The sequence below is a fragment of the Mustela nivalis genome (genome assembly GCF_964662115.1).
Source record: "Mustela nivalis genome assembly, chromosome: 18".
Lineage (NCBI taxonomy): Eukaryota > Metazoa > Chordata > Mammalia > Carnivora > Mustelidae > Mustela > Mustela nivalis.
This window is the reverse complement of record NC_139037.1, coordinates 1,699,814-1,720,540: the sequence shown is the minus strand read 5'-3', so window position 1 is coordinate 1,720,540 and position 20,727 is coordinate 1,699,814. Positions and strand designations below refer to the sequence as shown.

At 57.6% G+C, this 20,727-nt stretch overlaps 1 protein-coding gene across 8 annotated transcripts in view; it reads right to left on the bottom strand.

Annotated features, from left to right (window-relative positions):
- KLHDC4 (kelch domain containing 4) overlaps nucleotides 1–20,186 on the bottom strand; it is a 44,601-nt gene extending 24,415 nt beyond the window's left edge. Inside the window, exons 1-5 of one of the 8 annotated variants that reach the window (XM_082711536.1) lie at nucleotides 19,995–20,186; nucleotides 16,905–16,996; nucleotides 13,059–13,137; nucleotides 12,279–12,377; nucleotides 2,388–2,524 (exon numbers count right to left, since the gene is read on the bottom strand). In XM_082711536.1, the coding sequence (XP_082567662.1) occupies nucleotides 2,388–2,524; nucleotides 12,279–12,377; nucleotides 13,059–13,137; nucleotides 16,905–16,996; nucleotides 19,995–20,093 (506 nt within the window). In that variant the 5' untranslated portion in view covers nucleotides 20,094–20,186. Of the gene's footprint in view, nucleotides 1–2,387; nucleotides 2,525–3,990; nucleotides 4,010–12,278; nucleotides 12,378–13,058; nucleotides 13,138–16,904; nucleotides 16,997–17,556; nucleotides 17,579–18,323 lie in introns of those variants that run through there. The other 7 variants (XM_082711541.1, XM_082711540.1, XM_082711542.1 and 4 more) reach the window with 7 other exon arrangements.
- Nucleotides 20,187–20,727: the final 541 nt, after the last annotated feature.

Below are 20,727 nucleotides of genomic sequence, written 5' to 3'. Positions count from 1 at the left end.
CTTTCTGCTTCTCGTCAGCCGTGAAGACAGAAAACAGCTCAACGATAAATGCGTGAAGCAGCAAAACACAGAAACCTAGCCACTCGTTCAGAAGCTGGTGGCACACAGAATCGGAGGCAGGGCTGGGGACAGAACCCTCCCTCTCCTGCCTCGCAGGCCGGACCTCCTGGTCAGGGGCACGTGGCCTGTCGGACAGCTCGCGCGACGCTCACCCACCAGACCCAAGGCCCTTACCGGGAGGAAGGCTGGACGAACTCAGACACAAAGTAAAACAGAGCAGCCCGGGTGCCCCAGGCCCGCCACTGCCCCCGGACGAGCACAGGTTAAGAACGGCGACAGGGGGCACCTGGGTGGCTCAGTGGGTTGAGCCGCTGCCTTCGGCTCAGGTCATGATCTCAAGGTCCTGGGATGGAGCCCCGCATCAGGCTCTCTGCTCATTGGGGAGCCTGCTTCCTCCTCTCTCTCTCTGCCTGCCTCTCTGCCTACTTGTGATCTCTGTCAAATAAATAAATAAAATCTTAAAAAAAAAAAAAAAAAAAAAAAGAACGGCGACAGGAAGCACCGCACAGTTCCCTGTCCGCCTCCAACACTCTCTACGACACGCTTTCCATAAACTCTGGCACCACAATCGCAGAAAGCCTCCAAACCGCGGGGACCTGTTTCACGGAGACCACTTCCGACACAGGACAGAAGCCGTGAACGCCGTGCGCACGTGCTGGGACTGACAGCCCGGGTCGCACGGAGGCAAGGGTGGCTGTCCCGGGCTGGCTGGGAGACAGCGGCCACAGCGAGCCCCTCAAAGGGCACATCCCCGAGTGGCCATGTGTCCCTAGTGCCCCGGCTTCCGTGCTCCACACCCACAGCACACGCCGCAGAAGCAGGCAGGGCTGAAGGCCACGAGAAACCGCGCGCCCGGCAATGCAGCTGAGAACGGCCCCGCAGCCACCAGCAGCCCCGGCCCCGCGGAGCCCGCCAAGGGGGCCGCATTCTCTCGTGGAGCTGAGCACTGCCGCTCACCCACCCAAGAATTATGGACAAAAAGCTACTCAAACTGATAAAAAAGTGAAGAAAATATCGTGAATCAATTCCCCAAAGACGGACAGACGAGCGCTAAGTTAACAACTGAGCCCGGCACGAGGAACACGGGCGGGCGCCCTGGGCCTGAAGACGCTTTCAACTGAGGACAAATGACCAGGTTCCACATGTGCACGACAAAACCACTTTCGACTGAACATGACTGAACCCTGTGCCCACCGAGGCGATGAACGTCTCTCAGAGTGAGCGAGGGACCAGAAAGGACATCAGCCCTCGGCAGCGTTCACAAGGCTCCCCAGTTCCCACTTCGGTAAGCTGAACTCGAACCCCTGCAGCGGCTGCGCTGAGCCGGGGCCACACACGCCCTCCTCGCACACAGCAGCCTCCAGCGAGCTACCAGCCCGGGCCCGGAGCCGGTCAGAGCCGGCCTGCACAGCCCGGCGTCAGCAGCCTCCTCACACCACCCGCCGCGGCCCCTGGGGAGTGGGGCTCCCTTCCCATCGAAGTCCCAGGCCCCGAAAAGGGTGCTGCCCTGTGACTGAACTCTGCAATCCAGCCGCCTGCTCCAGCACACGAGGAAGCTCTGGTCGGAGCCTGTGACAGCGAAGACAGGGTTCGGGGACTGTGCTGTGCGTGGCCCCAGCCACGGGGCACATGACCCCCGACACTGAAGAATAAAGCCAACGAACCCTACTTTCCATCTGTCGTCCTGCGGTCGTTCTGCCGACGTGCAGCTCTGAGCGGCTGAGCGTGCGGTCCAGATGCGACAAAGCCATCACCAGTGTCCAAGACGGGGCAGAACTTACACCAGCAACCATGGTGGAGCCTGGTTCACTGAGGAGCACAAGGACGCGCTCGCCCTGTCCTCCCCCCTCTTCCCAGCTCCGCTAGTCTCGGTCCACCAGACCGAAGACCAGTCCCTCGTAGGGACGACCACAGTCCACTGCCAGCAAGCAGACACCCAGCACTGCCTCCGAGGGGATTCACAGATGTCCCGGGAGGGGGACGGCATTCCAGACGCTGCACGTAGGTGCCACTGAGGGACCACTGAGGGTGCCACTGAGGGACACTGGGAGGGACACCGGGCTGTCCCAGGGAGCCCAGCGAGGCCTTCAACAAAGTCAGTGGTCAGGGAGCGATCGCCGGGCCGGGCTTCTCCGAGAAGGGTCTAGAGAAAAAGACGAGCTCTTGCCTGCCTTCCGGCACCAGCGAGACTGGCCGCTCGCGGCTCTGCACTCCTGCTCCTCGGAACCCCGGACTTCCAAGAGCTGGAGCGGCCTCCCCGTGAACGCAGAATGCCGGTGCAGGACCGGAGCCAGGCCGGAGGTCAAGCTCACTGCCCAGTACCTTACCTTACTTGCTCCCAGGTCTTGGTGGCTAAGTGCAGCACCCAGAGATCCTTGTAGTGGTAGAACTGTTCTCCGTCGGGAGAAGCAAACTCCCCTCCAAATATCCACAGCTGTCCTCCGCCCTGAGGAAGCACCACAGCCTGGAGAAGAGAGAGAGAGGTCAGGGCCGCCATGCGGCGCTCAGCTGGGTCCGCGTCCCCGGGACGCCGCAGAGCACCACACACGGTGGCCGCAGCCAGCACCCATGCTCAGCGATCATCTTCCCCAGTCTGAGGGAAGAGGCCTCAAAAATCCCGCATTCGGCAGATCCTCCGCAGTCCGACACCCACCGCACGTCCCGGAATTCCCAGGAGGCAGACGGACGCAGGCCAGCCCCAGCCCCGTTCCAGCGGACCCAGCAGCGTCAGACACTCGCAAGAGCTCTACCACCAGCGAACAGAGCGCCTTCTTCTTCTCAAATACGGAGACTAAAGCTGCTGGGCCGCGCGCGAACCCCTTCTCCAGCTGCGTGGGACGAGCATCTTCCACCCCACCGACAAACCAAACACCCGCGTCGGACGCCCACCGCTTCCCGACACGTACTTCCAGGGACAGACACACAACAGCAAAGGCAAGCGAAAGCGGGGCAAACGGTGCCCTTGGGGCCGCACATCCCGGAGGCTCGGCAGCCGCAGAGCCGAGGGCCCGGGAGAGGACGGAGCGAGGCAAGCAAGTGTGACACCACGCCGGACGCCTGCCGCCTGACGAGGGCGTACTTCCAAGTGTCACTGGGCTGGGGCGTCTGGGCGGCTCCATCGGGGGAGCGTCTGCCTGCGGCTAGAGTCGTGGTGCTGGGGTGCTGGGAGGGAGCCCCGCACCAGGCTCCCTGCTTCTCCCTCTCCCCGCTTCTGCTCCTTCTCTCTCTCTCTCTCCCCCCACCTGCTTTCTCTCAAATAAATAAATAAAATCTTTAAAAAAAAAAAAAAAGGCGTGGTTGGGCTTAGCAGAGTATCCAAGCTCTCGGAGCAGTGGTCCCCGGGCCCGCCTCACACACCCACGCGCCCAGCTGAGGGGGGGCAGAGTGAGGACGGGAACTCCAGGGCTCAGGTCACTCACATGCCCGAGGTCACCACCTCAACGACGACGAAGAATACCCAGCACCCACGAAATACCAGCAGGAAAGCACACACTCGGGCCACGGCAGACCGGAACCACCGTCCTGGGCCCCCCCCGAGAGCGGAAAAAGCGAGTCAAATCATGTAACTAGAAAGCATGTGTCAAAGCAAGTCCACGCCTTCAGGTTTTCCAGAAAAGGAACTCTACCGTGGAAGGGCATGTGCTCCCGGCAGCTAAAGTAAGAGCGAACGCCACTCCCCGGAAAACGACCCACACAGACGCAAACGCACACCGGTTCGGAGGGTTTTAAAGGCGGTCTCTGGACGGCGTGGTGCAGGGCTTCCGAGCTCTGGGCTGGTGTGCTGGCGAGGGAGCAGACGGCTCTCTGAACACAAGCTTCGGTGCAGACGGACACGCGCTACGAGTGACACCGGAAGCCCCTGCCGAGACGACCAGAACCCACGCCCTCTTCTCGCCCTGGGGACACCCTGCCCCCACAGCCGCGCCTCACCTCAGAACGCCTGGTCTCTCCGGGAGTTTGCTGCAGGCCACGGGCCATTGACCACGACCGCCTGAACCCGCGACAGCCACTTCCGTGGCCGCCCAGTGACGGGGAGTCCTGCCCCCTGGAGCTCTAGTTCCATGACACTCCACCGGAGAGGCGGCCCGGTCCTAAGGACGGTGGCGACCCGGCTGACCCGGCCGACCCGGCTGACCCGGCTGACGGCAGGGCGCGGTGCGCCAGTCTGCAAACAGTGTGGCCGAGGGGACAACTGCACGGAAACAGGCTGTGCACACACCCTGCAAACCTGGCCTGTGGCAGAGCGGAGGCCGGGCCGGTCTCCTGCGATCACCAACCACGGGCAGTCGGCCACGAAGTCGACACCACAGGAGCATCCGTCACACCAGGGGGGCCCTCTGGCCCAGGAGCTCCGAAGCAGGGGCCACCGTGGCAGGCCATGCAGCAGGGGGGGACTAGGTCCGGAAAGAAAGCGCTCACTGGCCGGGTCGGCAGTGTCTCCCAGCAGGCTCTGTCCCCGGGCACCCCTGGGCACCCCAGAGCTCCTGCGGCAGCGCCCTGAGCCACTTCAGGACGCTGCAGAACTGTGGCCGTCACCAAGCCACTGTGGCCCTGCACTAACTCGGGAGTCCTGCAGACGCAGTCAGGGTGACACAGTACCCATCTCCACACAGAGGACCACCCTGTGAAGAGACGAGCCCGCTTCCTCGCACTCTGAAATGCCAATGCATGTGCAGGGAAGACACTGACCATTTCCAATCATTACAGCACACGTCCTGATCCGCTGAGGCCCAAATCTGACAATTTTCGGAGTTAGTGGGGTTGGCAGGCCCATCAGGCTGCACATTACAACAGCACCTCGAGCTACCACATTACAGACAGTGCACGCCCCGCGGGTCTGACGGCTGGGCCAGCTAGCAGGAAGTACAGATGTGCAGGAACGTGTGTCTGTTTTTGTTAAGATTTTACTTATTTGAGAGAAAGAGAGAGCACACGCGCACACACGAGCGTGCAAGCACAAGCCAGGACGGTGGAGAAGCAGACGCCCCGCGGGCAGGGAGCCCGACGCAGGACTTGATTTCAGGACCCGGGATCATGACCTGAACTCAAGGCAGATGCTTCACCAACTGAGCCACCAGCTGTCCCCAAGTCACGTGTTTAGACAAGAGATATGAAAATGGACAATGGACTTACTCTGCTTTTTAATTCTTTTCATTTTTTCATAATGAATCTTTATCACTTACATGGTAAGTTTTTCAATCTACTTTGTTTTTTTTTTAAGATTTTATTTATTTATTTGACAGAGAGAAATCACAAGTACACGGAGAGGCAGGTAGAGAGAGAGGAGGAGGCAGGCTCCCCGCTGAGCAGAGAGCCCGATGCGGGACTCGATCCCAGGACCCTGAGATCATGACCTGAGCCGAAGGCAGCGGCTTAACCCACTGAGCCACTCAGGCACCCTCAATCTACTTTTTAAAAGATCTATTTGACACTGATATGAGGAGGCTGAGAAAGAGACAGAGTCACAGGGGAAGGGAGGGAAAGGGAGACAAGAGGAACCCGGAGAGGGGGACCACCCATGAGACACTCTTGGTCTCGGGACGCAGACGGAGGGCTGCTGGAGGGGAGGGCGTGGGGGGAGCGGGGAGGGACGGAGGGGAGCGCGTGAGCTGGGTAAGACTGCTGAATCACAGACCTGGACCCCTGAAACAAGTCACACATGGTACGTTAATAAATAAATCATCGGGGCGCCTGGGTGGCTCAATGGGTCAAGCCACTGCCTTCGGCTCAGGTCATGATCTCAGGGTCCTGGGATCAAGTCCCGCATCGGGCTCTCTGCTCAGTGGGGAGCCTGCTTCCTCCTCTCTCTCTGCCTGCCTCTCCGACTACTTGTGATTTCTCTCTGTCAAATAAATAAAATCTTTAAAAAATAAAAAAACAAAATAATAAATAATAAATAAATAAATAAACAGATAGATAAATCATCTACTTGAGAAAGTGTGTGTGCACATGGGGCAGAGGGAAAAAATCCCACGCAGACCCCACCAAGGGCAGAGCCCAATGCGGGGCTTGATCCCATGACCCCAAGGATCAAGACCTGTGCCAAAACCAAGAGTCAAACACTTAACCGACTGAGCCAGCTAGGCGCCTCACTTTTTTCTGTCATTTTGGGGGAAAAAAAGAAGTCAAAGTCCATGCAAGTAGAGCTCGGTCTGTCATGCCGCATCCCCACTGGCCTGCAACGGCAGGCCCAGCCCCGTGGGAACCCCGGAGGCTGCACAGAGGCAGGCTCATGGTCCATGACCTCGGAGCTGCATTTAAGCCGCTCCTCGAAGACTGTGGGCACCACGAGGAGAGCTCGCACACGGCCAAGAGCAGGCTACGGCTCTAACGACCCAGGTGTTAAACCCGCCCTTCTAACCCGACGGACCACCGCGCAGCGGAGCAGTCCCGCTTCCCCGACCCCATCCACAGGGGAGCACTGGACCATCCACGAAGCAGCTGTAACCAGGCGACAGGAGGGGCAGCCGTGCTCCTGAGAGTCTGCGATCGGGCGGGATGAGCACGTCGACTCTGGGGGCGCTTTCTGCCCCTGCTGCAGGGAAAGCAGCCCCAGGACAGGTGGTCTTCCTGAGCCGTGGAGACAAAGGTCACAGTTCAGGGACGCTGAGGGCTGCAGTCTGCAGGGCAGGGAGCTGGGGAGAGAGCACGCTGTGAATCCACACGGGGACCCCACTGGGGCCTTCCAACCCAAGCAGCACAGCTGCGAGGCGGGACTGCAGGCGGCCGGGCAAAGAGCTGCGGGCAAAGCTGAACGCCTGCGAACAGCCTGAGCTTACCAGGGGCCCGGGGCCCAGCCAATTCCAACCAGACAAAGCGAAATGTGTCGCTGAACACCAGGGCATTCAGTGGAGATCCCGGAAAGGCCGCAGCCTGGAGCTAGGCCAGCCAGAGGGAAAGCCTCGGAAGATCACGGCAACCTGCGAGTGACAGAACCGCGGGCCAGGACCGACCTCGTCCTTCACCGACAGGAGGACAAAATCCAGACAGCCAGCGGGTAGCATGCGCCCGTCTACCCAGCTGCTGCCGCGCGCCAGGAGCACCCTCTGGTGTCTGACCAGCAGCTGACCACAACATTCCTAGGAGGAAAACGAAACCCCTTAGAAGAAGAAAAGTCAGAGCAGAAAGAGGCCCAGAAGCGAGACGAGAGAAGGAGAACACGAGGACGCAGAACAGGTACAAACACGCCCAGGGATTTACAGGAAAAATGAACAGAACAGACAGACATGGGAAAGGTCATCAAAACCAAACACCCTCGGTAGAAAACACCATTTGTGAAAGAAAAACTGTGCAGGTTCAGGGCACATCCACTGGGAAGGGCAACAAACACGACCCAAAATGAAGCCAAAAAGAAAAAGGCTGCCGGGAGGCACAGACTCACTGACTACTGGACGACGCGAAGCGGCCTAACGTACACCTCGCCGGACCCCCGAACACCACGAGGGACCTCAAAACCCAGCTGCTAAAACGCCAACAGCAAAGAGAAAATCTTTCAAGCAGACTTGGAGGAGGAAACAGACACGTTAGATACGGGAGAGCAAAGATAAAAATGACCAGAAACCTCTCGTTGGAGCAGTGGAAGCCAGAAAACGGAACATCTCTCATCTCTAGCACGCATATCGTGTAAAACCAAAGTAAAACCAGACATTTCCACTTAGAAATAAAGCTGAAGGGTGTCTGGGCGGCTCAGTGGGTTAAGCCTCTGCCTTCGGCTCAGGTCGTGATCCCAGGGTCCTCAGCGGGGAGCCTGCTTCCCCCCCTCTCTCTCCACCTGCCTCTCTGCGTGCTTGTGATCTCTCTCTGTCAAATAAATGGAATCTTAAAAAAAGAAAAACACATAAACATTTAGACAAATGTATAAATGAAGAGAAACAAATCAGTGAGCCCCTGTCAGGGAAAGAGGAACAAGTATAAGAAATTCTGAACTAAACACAGCTTCTGTTTGGGCTCCAGGGTTGAGATTCTTAGTCACACAAAACTTTCTCCACCTTTTAAGAATGATTTCAAAACTCCTACATGAGAAGTACTAGGCAATCATCTTCCTACCAACCTCAAACCAGACCCAGCCTTCAAAGACTAGAACCTAACACAACCCCAGTCATCCGAAAAAAGGAGGAAATTCAAGTCAAAGAAAAGCAGCAAAGGGCATGTGGCGAGAACGCGCTCACACGCGCAGGCCCCGCGCCGCCGGCTCCCTCCAACACACGCAGCCCCTGGAGAAGCCCTTCCGGGGCACCAGATACAGACAAAGCAGGATACATTCTACATCTGCACTTCCTGCTCAACTACTCTTTTTGAGGTTCTTAAGAAAAAAGATAATAAAGAAAATCTCCCTTCACTTGCCACCCCTAAAGATGAAGAAAATGGGTCTTAGGGCAAACTAAATTCATCTTCCCTTTTTCCCTCTTCTGGGAAAGAAAAAAAAGTCTGTGCAGTGCCCGTCGGGAGGCGCTCCGGTGCGTTCCTGATGCTGCTGAAACTGAACCGTCTTAACAGGGTTTTCTACGGGCGACTCGTGTGCACGCCTGCACCGAGACGCACAGCAAGGACGTCACACGACTGCACAAATACACCCTCCACCAGGCGTGCTTACGAGTCCTGTCACTTCAAGTAACCTGCCCCACTCGGACATTTCTAATCGACGGTGAGGAAAAACCACCCACAGCTCTGTATCAAAGCAACCAGGGGAAAACCAAAACAGAAAAGTTTCTTGTCTACGGAAAGAGGAAGGAGCGAAGTGGCTCGTTCGGGAGTTCGCGACAGGATCTTAAAACTCCCGCCCAGAAGTTTCAGTCTCGTCCAAGTCAAATTTCCAATCTCTTTCTATTTCGTAACTGTTGAGTGAGTGACAGGGAAACTGCTTCGGAAGGGGTCTAATCCAGGTCACGATCTGTGCCACATGTCTCCAAAACTGATTCTCGTGAGGGTCACTGCCAGTTAAAGCTGTCCACAGAATTAACACGCCGTACTCTAAAATGTCCCGCAGCAGAAGAAAAAAACGTATTTCCCAGAACACAGCCATAAAAGGCACATTCATGTCAAAACATGACACAAAAGTAATACATTCCGGACCCAGTAAGGAAATCTTCCAGAGTTTACGTTTTGCAACGAAGTCCAGCACGAACGAAATGACCTCCTGTGGTATCCTCAGATACGGAGTCCTCTTATGGAAGACATCGAGGCAGAGGCCGGACCACCGGGCAGCTCCTCAGGACAGGCCCGGCCGGCCGGCATGCCCGCGCACACACACCGCCGCCCGGAAGGAACTGCTGAAACCGTCACCCGGGCCTCATAAAGACAAAGCTGGGCCTGCTGACGGGCGGACGGCATGGCACCCTGCTCTGGGGGCGAGGCGAGGCCAGCTTTGCCCGCACCTCGCTCTGACCTGTCCCATGAGGCCTGCTTATTGCTGCAGATCTGGAATGAAGTCATGTCGGGAAAACCCCAAACTCCCCAGTCTCCCTCCAAATGCCAAAAACAAGCCCATCAGAATCCGAAGGATCAGACTCCGAATGGACGTTACAGCAGCTTCAGCTTCGTGAAAGCGCGAGTCCAAAAAACACAAGACGCCCTCGGGGTCAGAGTAACACGAGACATGGGACATCATCATCAGGAAAGGCAAACTGTTCTTTTCTGTCGCCATATCCCAGCCCCGGAAGGGTGCCTCGCATGTGAAAGATGCCTCCTGCTTCCTGAGGGAGCAAGCCGGGACCCCCGCAATGCCCGCTCACCCCGTCGGAGACGCCACTACTCACACAGAGGCCGACACTTTCTGCAGCTCCGGGGGCCACCATGACTTCTGCCGTCTCAGGAGAAAGGCCTCCCGTGCATCACCCTCTCTCCAGAAATTACCTGCTGCTCACTGATGCGCGAGGCTGATGTTTTAACCGTCACCGTCTGCTACTTTAGGCAAGAACACCTCGTGTTTCGTGTGCGTTTCAGGTACGACTTTGGCAGAAACCAGCCAGGGACCAAGAAGACATGATTTCACGACCGCCACCTCCCTGCCGTCTGTCCCCACAGTTCTCAGTGGCCCCTCCTGCTGGCGGTGGCAGCCTCACGATCTAGGCAGAGCCGTGTGGACGCGCCCTCCCCTCCTCCAGGGAACGGGGTGCTGAGGGGTGAGCTACTGAAGCCTGCACACGTCCGGCCGCACACCCAGCAGCGCCACAGCCCTTTCTGCCTCTGTGATCTCACAGTAAAGTCACGTAAACTCTCCAATTACACACTGAAGTCCACCTCACCCCGCAGAACTCCAGAAGCAGCAGAGAAAGAAGAGTGCGCATGCGGCCTTCCTCCCCGCACACCCCGCCACCGTGAGAAAGAAGATTAAGAACGTGGCCGCTGACATCACACTGAACACGTCGGTCAGAAGGAAGGTTCTAGGTCTCAGAATTCAATGTTGTAGAACTCGGACTGTAATGACCTTCAGGCCAAAGACTTTACAACCAATGTTCTGTTTCCTGTGGCTCTACTTCACTGGGAAATTCGGAGAGAACAGCAAACCAACCTTAACTACAAAGACATTATTTAGTCCCAGACTAGCAAAGTTTTCCCAAGGCAGGCACGTGAATCAGAGCCTGCCCCGTACTCCGGCAAAGTCACTGCATTTAAAAATCACGAAGGCTTTTACACTAATTCTTCAAGAATGCAGTTAGTAACTGTGGTTAAAACAGCTAAGAGGGGCGCCTGCGTGGCTCAGTGGGTTAAAGCCTCTGCCTTCGGCTCAGGTCATGATCTCAGGGTCCTGGGATCGAGCCCCGCATCGGGCTCTCTGCTCAGCGGGGAGCCTGCTTCCCTCTCTCTCTCTCTGCCTGCCTCTCTGCCTACTTGTGAGTGCTCTGCCAAATAAATAAATAAAATCTTTTTTAAAAAAATAAATAAATAAAATAAATTAATTAAATAAAATAAAATAAAACAGCGAAGAAAACAAACGCAAAAGCAGCCCGAGCCCACATCACATCCTGCGGGCCAGAGAGGGACCGCTCCATGAGAATGTGAGCGCTCTGCGGGTTCAGGACTGCACGGAGGTACGTGGGAGGGCTGGGGACATGGAGAGACCACGGCTGGGACAGGACAGGACTTGTCCTCAGCCTGCAGGCCTGGGGCAGATCACACGTTCTCAAGAACTGAGGGTCTCTGGCAAACAGATCAAACTTCAACATCCGTGACCTAGGGGTGCCTGGGGACTGTCAGTTAAGCATCTGCCTTTGCCTTAGGTCATGGTCCCAGGGTTCTGGGATCAAGTTCTGCATTAGGCTCCCTGCTTGGTGGGGAGCCTGCTTCTCCCTCCGCCTGCCGCTCCCCTGCTTGGCCTCTCTCTCTCTCTGCCAAATAAATAAAAGCTTTAAAAGAAAAAAAATGCATTATTTATTAAAACCCAAGCTTACGAAGATCTGACGGCTAAACCTGCAAGTACACCCTTCTTTTCCACAAGACGAACCAGTCCAAATGCCTGCCGGTCTCGGGTGCAGCTCAGGCAGCCAAGTCCGCTTCTCAGAACCGGTTTCAGACCTGTGGGTGCCCGTGAGCAGAGAACCCGATAAAGGATCCCCACGTGCCGCGGGGGGATGCTTCCCTCGCACCAAGGCAGGCTCGCACAACCTTCTCTCTCCAGGTTGAAAACACATCACTCGTTCCAATTATTCCCTGCACCCTGACACTGGTCCAAGTCCGAGCTTAGGACAGTAACAGAGCAGACCAAGGGCCCTTGCTCGTGGAGTTACAGAACCGGACAGCAGCAGCTCTGGCAGAGCTCCCCGGGGTGAGCAGAAACCAGTGACAACAAGCTGACATCAGCCGCTTCGTGATCTCTGGTTACGATTCGCTCCTTAGCAACGACGTCGGAACACTCGGTTTCTCCCGAGGAACTCCTCTCTCTGACCACCAGGTCTGGGGCCTGCGGGAGCCTCTCACTCCGACGGAGGATGGGCGTGCTGCCATGTGCCTGCGGTGTGCTGGGCACCACACGAGGAAGACCGACCGGGCCTCTTTCCCACGCTCTTCGACCGCCTGGAGACGGTGCTCGACACCATCTCGTAAGTGAACACGCTGAAGAGCAGAAGCTTCTCAACGCATCCAAACGGGGACAGCAAGCGCACCCACGTGTCAGCCCCCACCCTTCCGAACCAGGCCGCGTGTCGTCCGCCAACCCCACGCGCACAGAACACAAGGCTCCCAGGCAAGGAAGAAGGCAGAGCGTCAGCACGGACACATACCTGGTGCGCACAGCGTCTCGGAGGTGGGTTGGGGATCTCCACTCGGGTCCAGGCGTCCTTCCTGATGTTGTAGGTGTACAGGTCGTTATACATAAACGTCTGCCAAAGGAAGAGGGACTCTGTGTCATCCGTGAAGCCTCCAACCAAGCGACAGTAAGTGGAAAGCGGGACCTCAATCACCAGCTTTCCCCAGGAAACGCGTTTCCTAATGCCACGTAAATCCCACCAGTGCGGGAAGCCTGCGGCTGGGCCCCCTGCGTCCCTGGGATAATGACAGCCACGCCCAGCAGTCCCTACGGTACCCAGATCCTTTGCTGCCCGGCAAGTCACCTCTCAGAGTCCAGCCTGGCTCTTAAAGGCGTGAGAGTTCGGAGCTCTGAACTCCGCGTGGAGTTCAGGCTCACAGGGATCCTCGCGCGGAGAAAGCCAACCCACGTTCTCCTAATGCTTCCTACGCGATTCCCAAATGCTGGCCTCTCTGGCCCGCCCAGAAACGAAGCTGAGCTCGTCACTCTACCGCACTCTCCTCCACTTTCCCAAACAACTCTGAGCCCCATCATGAGCTCACGAATCATCAACCCAAAGGGCCAGAAGAGCAGCGACTCTGAAGCTCACGGGAGGAGCCCGGCGGCCTCTCAAGGACAAGGTCACGAGCCGGACCTGCAGGCTCAGGACGTGGGACCAGTGCAAATCTGCTATCACCGCTTTAAACTAATTTTACTCAAAACGAGACCCGTGAAAATTTGAGGAGGAAAGAAAAAAATATAATATATACTTTACTTTTTGGCCATTGAAATATTCACCTCCGAAAAGGATTAACTCATCTTTCTCGGGATGAGCCGAGAGGGAGGCATGTAACCTGCAAGAGACAGAGGCAGCAGTTCACCACACACTCCGGCCCGTGGCCCCCAGCCCAGAGCCGCCTCCCTTCCGCCAGAGGCCGCATCACCTCCCCAGACTCCTGTGCAACACAAGCCTGGCAACGGGAACGGAAACTAAGGCCCCCATCCCTTAAAATCAACGTCGCGGCCACAGTACGAGGGGGCCCCCGAGCTGAGTGACTCACACAGCTTTTGGGTGAAAACCATCAAGCAGTGAGGAGTCCAGGTGCCCCTAAGGTACGTGCCGAGTTTCCCACAGCTGACCCGTTCCACGGGCCCGTCCTCTTAAGTCACAATCAAAACTGTTTGACAGGACACCTGGGTGGCTCAGTTGTTAAGCATCTGCCTTCAGCTCGAGTCATGATCTCAGGGTTGTGAGATCGAGCCCTGTGCTCCGTGTGGAGTCTGTCTGAGATTCTCTCTCTCCCCCCGCCCCTCCCCTTGCTCATGCTCTCTCTCTGTAAAATAAATAAATCACTTTTTTTTAAAGATTTTATTCACTTATGACAGAGAGAGACCACAAGAGAGGGAACACAAGCACGGGGGAGCTGGAGAGGGAGAAGCAGGCTCCCCACTGAGCAGGGAGTCCCATGTGGGGCTCGATCCCAGCACTCTGGGATCATGACCGGGGCTGATGGCAGACGCCTAATGACTGAGCCATCCAGGCGCCCTGATCAATCTTTAAAAACAAAGGAGGGGGGGACTACTCTGTGGAGAACAGTCTGACAGTTAAAAACACAGAATTAGCACATGACCCAGCAATTCCACTGCCGGGTGCGTACAGAAGAAACCTGCAAACACGAACGGAGCAGAAGCCCGCAGGCCAAGCTCCGTACAGCGCGCCCGTCCGTCCGTCAGCAGTCCGTCAACACCCGGACGTGCTCCAGCCGTACAGCGGGACACTACTGAGTCTTAAAAAGGAACAGAGTTCAGATTCACGCTACAACAGCATGAACCTTGAGGACGTTACGTGAAGGGAAAGAGGCCAGACACAAAAGGAGGGCCACTGTGTGACTCCGTGACTCCACGTCTATCAGAAACTGGGACGTCAGGCTCCCGGGGGCCGAGAGGAGGGGCATCGGGAGAGACATCCCCGGGTCCAGAGCATCGGGAGTGTTAGGAATCCCAGAGACTGCACGGTTAAAAATGGATGAGATGGAAAATTCTATGTTAGATATATTTTACCACAATTTTTTTTTTAATTTCAAAAAAAAAAAAAAAATGTTTCTCAAAGTTTTTTTTTTTTTTTAGATTATTTATTTATTTATTTGACAGAGATCACAAGTAGGCAGAGAGGCAGGCAGAGAGAGGGGGAAGCAGGCTCCCTTCGGAGCAGAGAACCCGATGCAGGGCTCGATCCCAGGACCCTGAGATCATGACCTGAGCCAAAGGCAGAGGCTTTAACCCATGGAGCTCCCAGGCGCCCCATGTTTCCCGAAGTTATTTAACCCCAAATCTTTTTTCCCTTAACACCTATTAAAATTTTCTACGTAAAATTAACAAGCACAGCTGGTAACAGTAATCCGAGTGAGGGCCACAGCCCCCACAGGTGCCCGCAGGGTCCCTGCCCCCCCACAGCAGGCCACGCCGCCCCCTCAGCCCTGCACCTGCCCCGCTGCTGCTCCTGGGTTACGGCCCTCGCTTCCGCATTCCACTCCCTCGCCGCCAATACGCAGGGACACGTGCACTCACAACACCAGTCATGTTCACGGCTTTTCCCAGAACGTGACGGAGGAGGAGAAGGGACGTGACCGCGGTGACTGACCGAAAAGTCTCACTCTATCCCAGCTCCGTCACAAACAACTCCCGGCTGACACGGAAGCACCAAGGTTCCTAATTATATCCTAACACTAAACCTGGCTTTTTAGGCACATTACCTCAGGAAAAGTTTAAAGGTCAGCAAAAGGCGGGAGAGGGGCCGGTTCACATTCAGAATGGCTTCCCTCGGGGATGCCGCAGGTACAAAGCCTTCACCATTTCACGGACTCACTCGCCTTCGCCACTCCGAGGACGGCGTGCGTCGACCACGTGGGTCGACCACGTGGTAGTGCTGTGTGGCCCCGGGGTAAGAAGCCGAACACAGGAAGAGTGCGCCCCGCTCCCTGACGCTGCTCTTAGCTGAAGACAGGGACACCGCACAACTCGGGGCGCTGCTGGACAGCACTGCGTCCCCTCGTTCTGCACATGGGCCACCAAGTCGTCCCCCCATCTCTGGACGGGGGAGACTAACCCCAGAGGCACGACCGGCAGCTCCCTCCGGATGTGCTGGACCCTGGGCCTCCACTTGGGCTGGTGGCAGCTCTAGGAAAATTCATCTCATTTCTTTTTTTTTTTCTTTTAAGATTTTATTTATTTATTACAGAGAGAGCGTGAGTAAGAGAGAGCACGAGAGAGTAGAAGGTCAGAGGGAGAAGCAGACTCCCCACGGAGCTGGGCGCCCGATGCGGGGCTCGATCCTCCAAGGATCACCACCTGAGCCGAAGGCAGTCGCTTAACTGACTGAGCCACCCAGGTGCCCCAAGATTAATCTCATTTCTGACAACAATACTAGTGAGATTAATTTTTATTCTGAGAGAACGGAAGCAAATCATTTCTCAACCAAACCAAATAGTCTTGTGTGCTTGTGAAGTTAATGTTTTTCCCCTTCTCTGAAGAACGTGGTATCTTTTCTAGGGTTGTTTGGCCTTTCCTGATTCCTGACTCACCGCGTTCCCGGTTTTCCCTGCTCGCGTGTCAGTAGCAAATATGAGAATTACAGGCCCTGAATCCACTTGTAACAGAGCAGCGGCTCAGAAGCCAGGAGGACAGGAATTGACACCAAAGAGTAAGAAAGAGGAAAACCAAAGCTCATTCTGGCTCATTCCAAGTATGTGAAACCCTGCAGAAGACTCTCGAGTTCTCCACATAATTTAGAAATTCATTTGAAGGGGCGCCTGGGTGGCTCAGTGGGTTAAAGCCTCTGCCTTCAGCTCAGGTCGTGATCTCAGGGTCCTGGGATCAAGCCCAGATTCGGGCTCTCTGCTCCGCGGGGAGCCTGCTTCCCTTCCTCTCTCTCTCTGCCTGCCTCTCTGCCTACTTGTGATCTTTCTCTCTGTCAAATAAATAAATAAAATCTTTAAAGAAAATTTCATTTGAAATGGCTTATACACGCTTTTGTTTGAAAATCACACCTGTCATTACGAACAAACAGCAACAAGAGACTATGCCTGTGACACTTCTGAAACGTTTCAAGGAACCTAAGAGCTCGCAGGGGCAACACTCCCGTGCAAGACTGTGACCAACTGGACAGCTCTCGAGTGGCGCTCCCTGCAGAGCAGCCAAGGGGCAATCCCGTTTCTGTGTTTCCTGTGACAACAGAGCTGAAAAGCCTCACTCCCATTCTTCAGGAGGAAAGTGAAAAACTGTGTTATAGGAACTTGTCTGAAAGGGGAACAGGTTTCAATGAGGAAAACATACCACGTGCCTGGTTATTTATGGGAAACATGCTCCCAGGGCGCTTGGAGGGGCTCAGTCATTAAGCGGCTGCCTTCAGCTCAGGTCACGATCAAGCCCCGTGTTGTCAGGCTGCCCGCTGGGTGGTTCTGCCTCTCCCACTCCCACTCCCCCTGCTTGTGTTCCCTCTCTCACTGTGTCTGTCAAATAAATAAATAAAATCTTTAATAAAGAAAACATGGTGCCAATTTAAAGTGACTTTCCAATATAGGCAAGAAATCTATCAGCTGCTCGAAGAGTCCTGCCAACATACCTTGGTGAAGGCGGGGGGCATGGTGTCTCCACGATCTGAGTCTTTGCAGCATCCAGTGTCTGGAAATGGGCGATCAGAGCTTCAAGGTCTTCCTGTAGACAGACAAGTAGTCACACCTGGTTTTAAACTTGGCGCCAACCTGCCAGCCCTGTCTGACCCGCCCAGGGTCCAGTCACATCTGGGGATGAGAACACGCGCCCCCATATCAGGGACACAGACTCTGACACCTGCAAAAACACTCAGAGCTTGACCCTACAGGCAACTTTCTCAGAAGCACAGAGAGAGGCACACACTGCGTGTACCACCTCATTCCAAACCCCAGCGTCCCCACCAAGGGCCTCCCATTCAGACAAGCCCTCCCCGACTTCTGCCAACACTTTCAACCGCTTCTCACACGGCCATGCCTGGCCACCCCGCCACACGCGCTGCTGGCTGCAGAGCAGCGCCTGAGAGGTCCCTGCTCACTTACTAACTTTGTCCTCACCTCCCTCCCACCAAAGTGATAAAAGGTGAGCCCCAAGCAAGACTGTCTGCGGAGAGCCGTGCCTGCATGGCGAGCGTGCAGCAGCCGGCAGCCACAGCCGAGCTGGATACGAAGGGCTCCGCTCCTACAGCTGCCGGAGCAGATTTAGAAGGGAAGACACCAATCTACCTGCCCAGCAGGACGGCACCAAAACCTGGCCTTCCTATTCCCAGTCGAGTCCTACCCCTGCATCTGCCAGTGACCACACACGCGAGCAACATGTGACCCGTGCATCATGGGAAAACTCCCTTCCGTCCTCACGCTCTTCTTCAACACTCTCCTCCCCTCGCTCACGCAGGGATCTACATGTCCCCGCCTCCTCCTTCCCTGTTTCTCTCTCTCTCCAAACCCCAGCCCTCATGCCCCAGTTCCAGCTTCCACAATGTCCTTCCTGAACCTAAAAACCATCCTGCCCATTTCATCTCCCACCCCACCTCCTGGCTCCAAGCTGCACAGGCTGCCTTAGTTCCTTTTTTTTTTTTTTAATTTATTTGACAGACAGAGATCACAAGTAGGCAGAGAGGCAGGCAAAGAGAGAGGAGGAAGCAGGCTTCCTGCTGAGCAGGGAGCCCGACGAGGGGCTCGATCCCAGGACTCTGGGATCATGACCTGAGCCGAAAGCAGAGGATTTAACCCACTGAGCCACCCAGGCGCCCTTGCCTTAGTTCCTTTCATCAAAACGCCACGTTCCTCAGCCTGAATAGCCGCCTGCAGCCCTCCGCCTCCCCTGTATGTACCTATGAGCCCACTTTCTGGGACAGAGGGCGCCTTACTCTCACGCATTTCCTTATACTCTTACAGCACGTAAACACACCCCCAAGCAACAGGTATGAATTATCGTTTCACACGTTTCAACTTCACATTGCCGGCATCGGAGTGTGAATTTGCCTGCAAACCTGCTATGTGGCTCGATGCTGCTGAGTGAAGTCGGACGCCCCGACTCCACTCCTGTTCACCGCGGCAGAGGTTCTGCTGCAGCTCAGCTTCTCCACTCATCCTGCTGCTGCTGAACATGTGGGTCAAATCCAATGGTTTGTTTTCACAAACACTACCGTGGTCATTTTTGTGAAATGTCTTTGTGTAGCTGGAAGTTTCTCCAAGGTAAGCCTTCAAGTGCGTAACTGCTTCGTGGCAGCTCACTCTTCTCGATAGGGACAAAATAGGGTCCAAAACGGCTCTGCCAATTTTCACCCTCACGGCGGTCTTCAAAAGCACCCACTATCCTGCCACTTCTATGTGAGCAGATGCCTGAAGGCTCTCCTATTGACCACCACATCCCCCATGCAAAACCGCTGCCTCGGGCCGGCAGGACAAAGTACTGACCCACTGGGACGTTCCGGAGAGCTGGCCGAAGGGACCACCCGTCGGGAGTCCCGTTACTCCAGAGTGCCTGGCCCAGTGTCCTTCATACAGAGACTACCTTCAACACGCACAGCGTGGAAGCGGGAGCAATGTGTGTGACACGCAAGTGAAGTTGTCACCAGGTTCACGAGTTCTGCGGGAGGCAGAATTCCCAGCTGTCCCCAAGATGCTCCCCTCAGGCCGCAGCCAGGAAACGACGGGGCGCACACTCGTGATGAGATTACCTATGTGACACAACTGACTTTAAGAAAGGGAGAATATTGGGGCTGGGGGGCTCAGTGGGTTAAGCCGCTGCCTTCGGCTCAGGTCATGATCTCAGGGTCCCAGGATCGAGCCCCGCATCAGGCTCTCTGCTCAGCGGGGGGCCTGCTTCCCTCTCTCTCTGCCTGCCTCTCTGCCTGCTTGTGATCTCTCTCTGTCCAATAAATAAATAATCTCGAAAGGCGCCCCGCAACCTATCTTCCCCACGCAGGCCCGTGTGGTCCCCCGTGAGACACGGAGACGCGGAGGCTGCACCGACAGTCAGGCTCCTCCGAGGCCTTCCAGCCAGCTGCGGCGGAGAGGAGGTGCAAACCCAGGCCTGGGGCTGCCCGGCCGGTGCAGGCGACCTGCGAGGAACCGTCCGCCGAGCGCGGCGGAGGCGGAAGGAAAAGCCGACCCCGTTATTGCACAGACGGGGAGACGCAGACAGGAGCGGCTCTGAAGAAGGGGCGGCGCGGAGTCGGGGCTGGGACCCGGGGACACCTGGTCGCACGGCCGCTGGGCCCCGCGTCCCCGCTGACTCGCCGCGGAGTCCCGCCGTCAGCCCGCGCGCCCCAGCTGCCGGGCCCGCTCGCGGTGCGGACCGAAGCCCGGGCCGTCGGAAAGCACCGCCACAGGGAGCGGGGCGCTGAGCTCAGCCCGGCCGCTCCGCAGACCCGGCCGGGGCAGGACGCCGAGGCCGGGAGAGACGGAAAGGAGACGGCGCGGGAGAGGCGCGGCGGCGGTCGCGGCACCCGGCGGCACGCGCCCTCGGAAGCCCGCGGCTCGGGCGGCAGTGCAGTGCGGCTCGCCCACCCCCTCCCGAGGGAGGGGGACGGAGGCCCGGAGGCTGCGACCCTCGCCGCAGACCGCGCGGCGCCTCCCGGCCGAGCGGAGCCCGACGGGACCCGGGACCCCGGCGGCGGGCGGCGGGCGCGCGGAGCCTGGCAGCCGGCCCCGCTCACCTCCTCCTTCCGCGAGCGCTTCGACACCTTCTTCTCCATCTTGGCGGCGGTCTTCTCGGCCCCGCGGCCCTTCTTCTCCTTCTTGCCCTTCCTGCCCATCGCGCCGGTCCGCGGTGGTACCGGGACTCCCCGAGCGGCGGGCGGCGCAGCGCGGCGCGCCGGAAATACGCGCTCGCCGGGCCGGCGCGCGGAGACGCGTCACTTCCGCCCCGCCCGCGCGCGCTTCCGGCCGGCGGGCCGGCACTCACGTGGCCGGGGGCGGTGGAGATCCCGGAAGGGAAACGCGGAAGCGCGGCGCGGGCTCTGGAGGCGCGGTCACCGGAAGCGGCGGCCGCCGGGGGTCCGCGGGGGAGGGCGCCGGCCGCCGCCGAGTCCCCCGTGCTCCGGGCTGTTCCCCGCGGCCCCCGAGGCGGCCGGCGCTTCCGGTGACCGCGCCTCCTGCGTTCCCCCGGACGGCGCCCGCCCCTCCGCCGCGGCCCGCGGAACGACCGCGCCCTCCGGGCTGGCCGGGAGCCCCGCGCCGTGCAGGGAGCGCGGGAGGCGCGGCGGGGTCCGGCCGCCTGCAGGAGGCTCGCGCGCGCGGGGGAGCAGCCGCGGGGAGTCGCGGTCGCCGTCTCCTGCCCGCCCGCGTGGCCCTGGGAGCGCCGCGGCCCCGGGGCGCCCTCGCTCGGGCCGGGGTCCGGGGGTCGAGCCCCCGTCGGGCTCTGTGCGGGATCCGGGCGGCGGCGTCCCC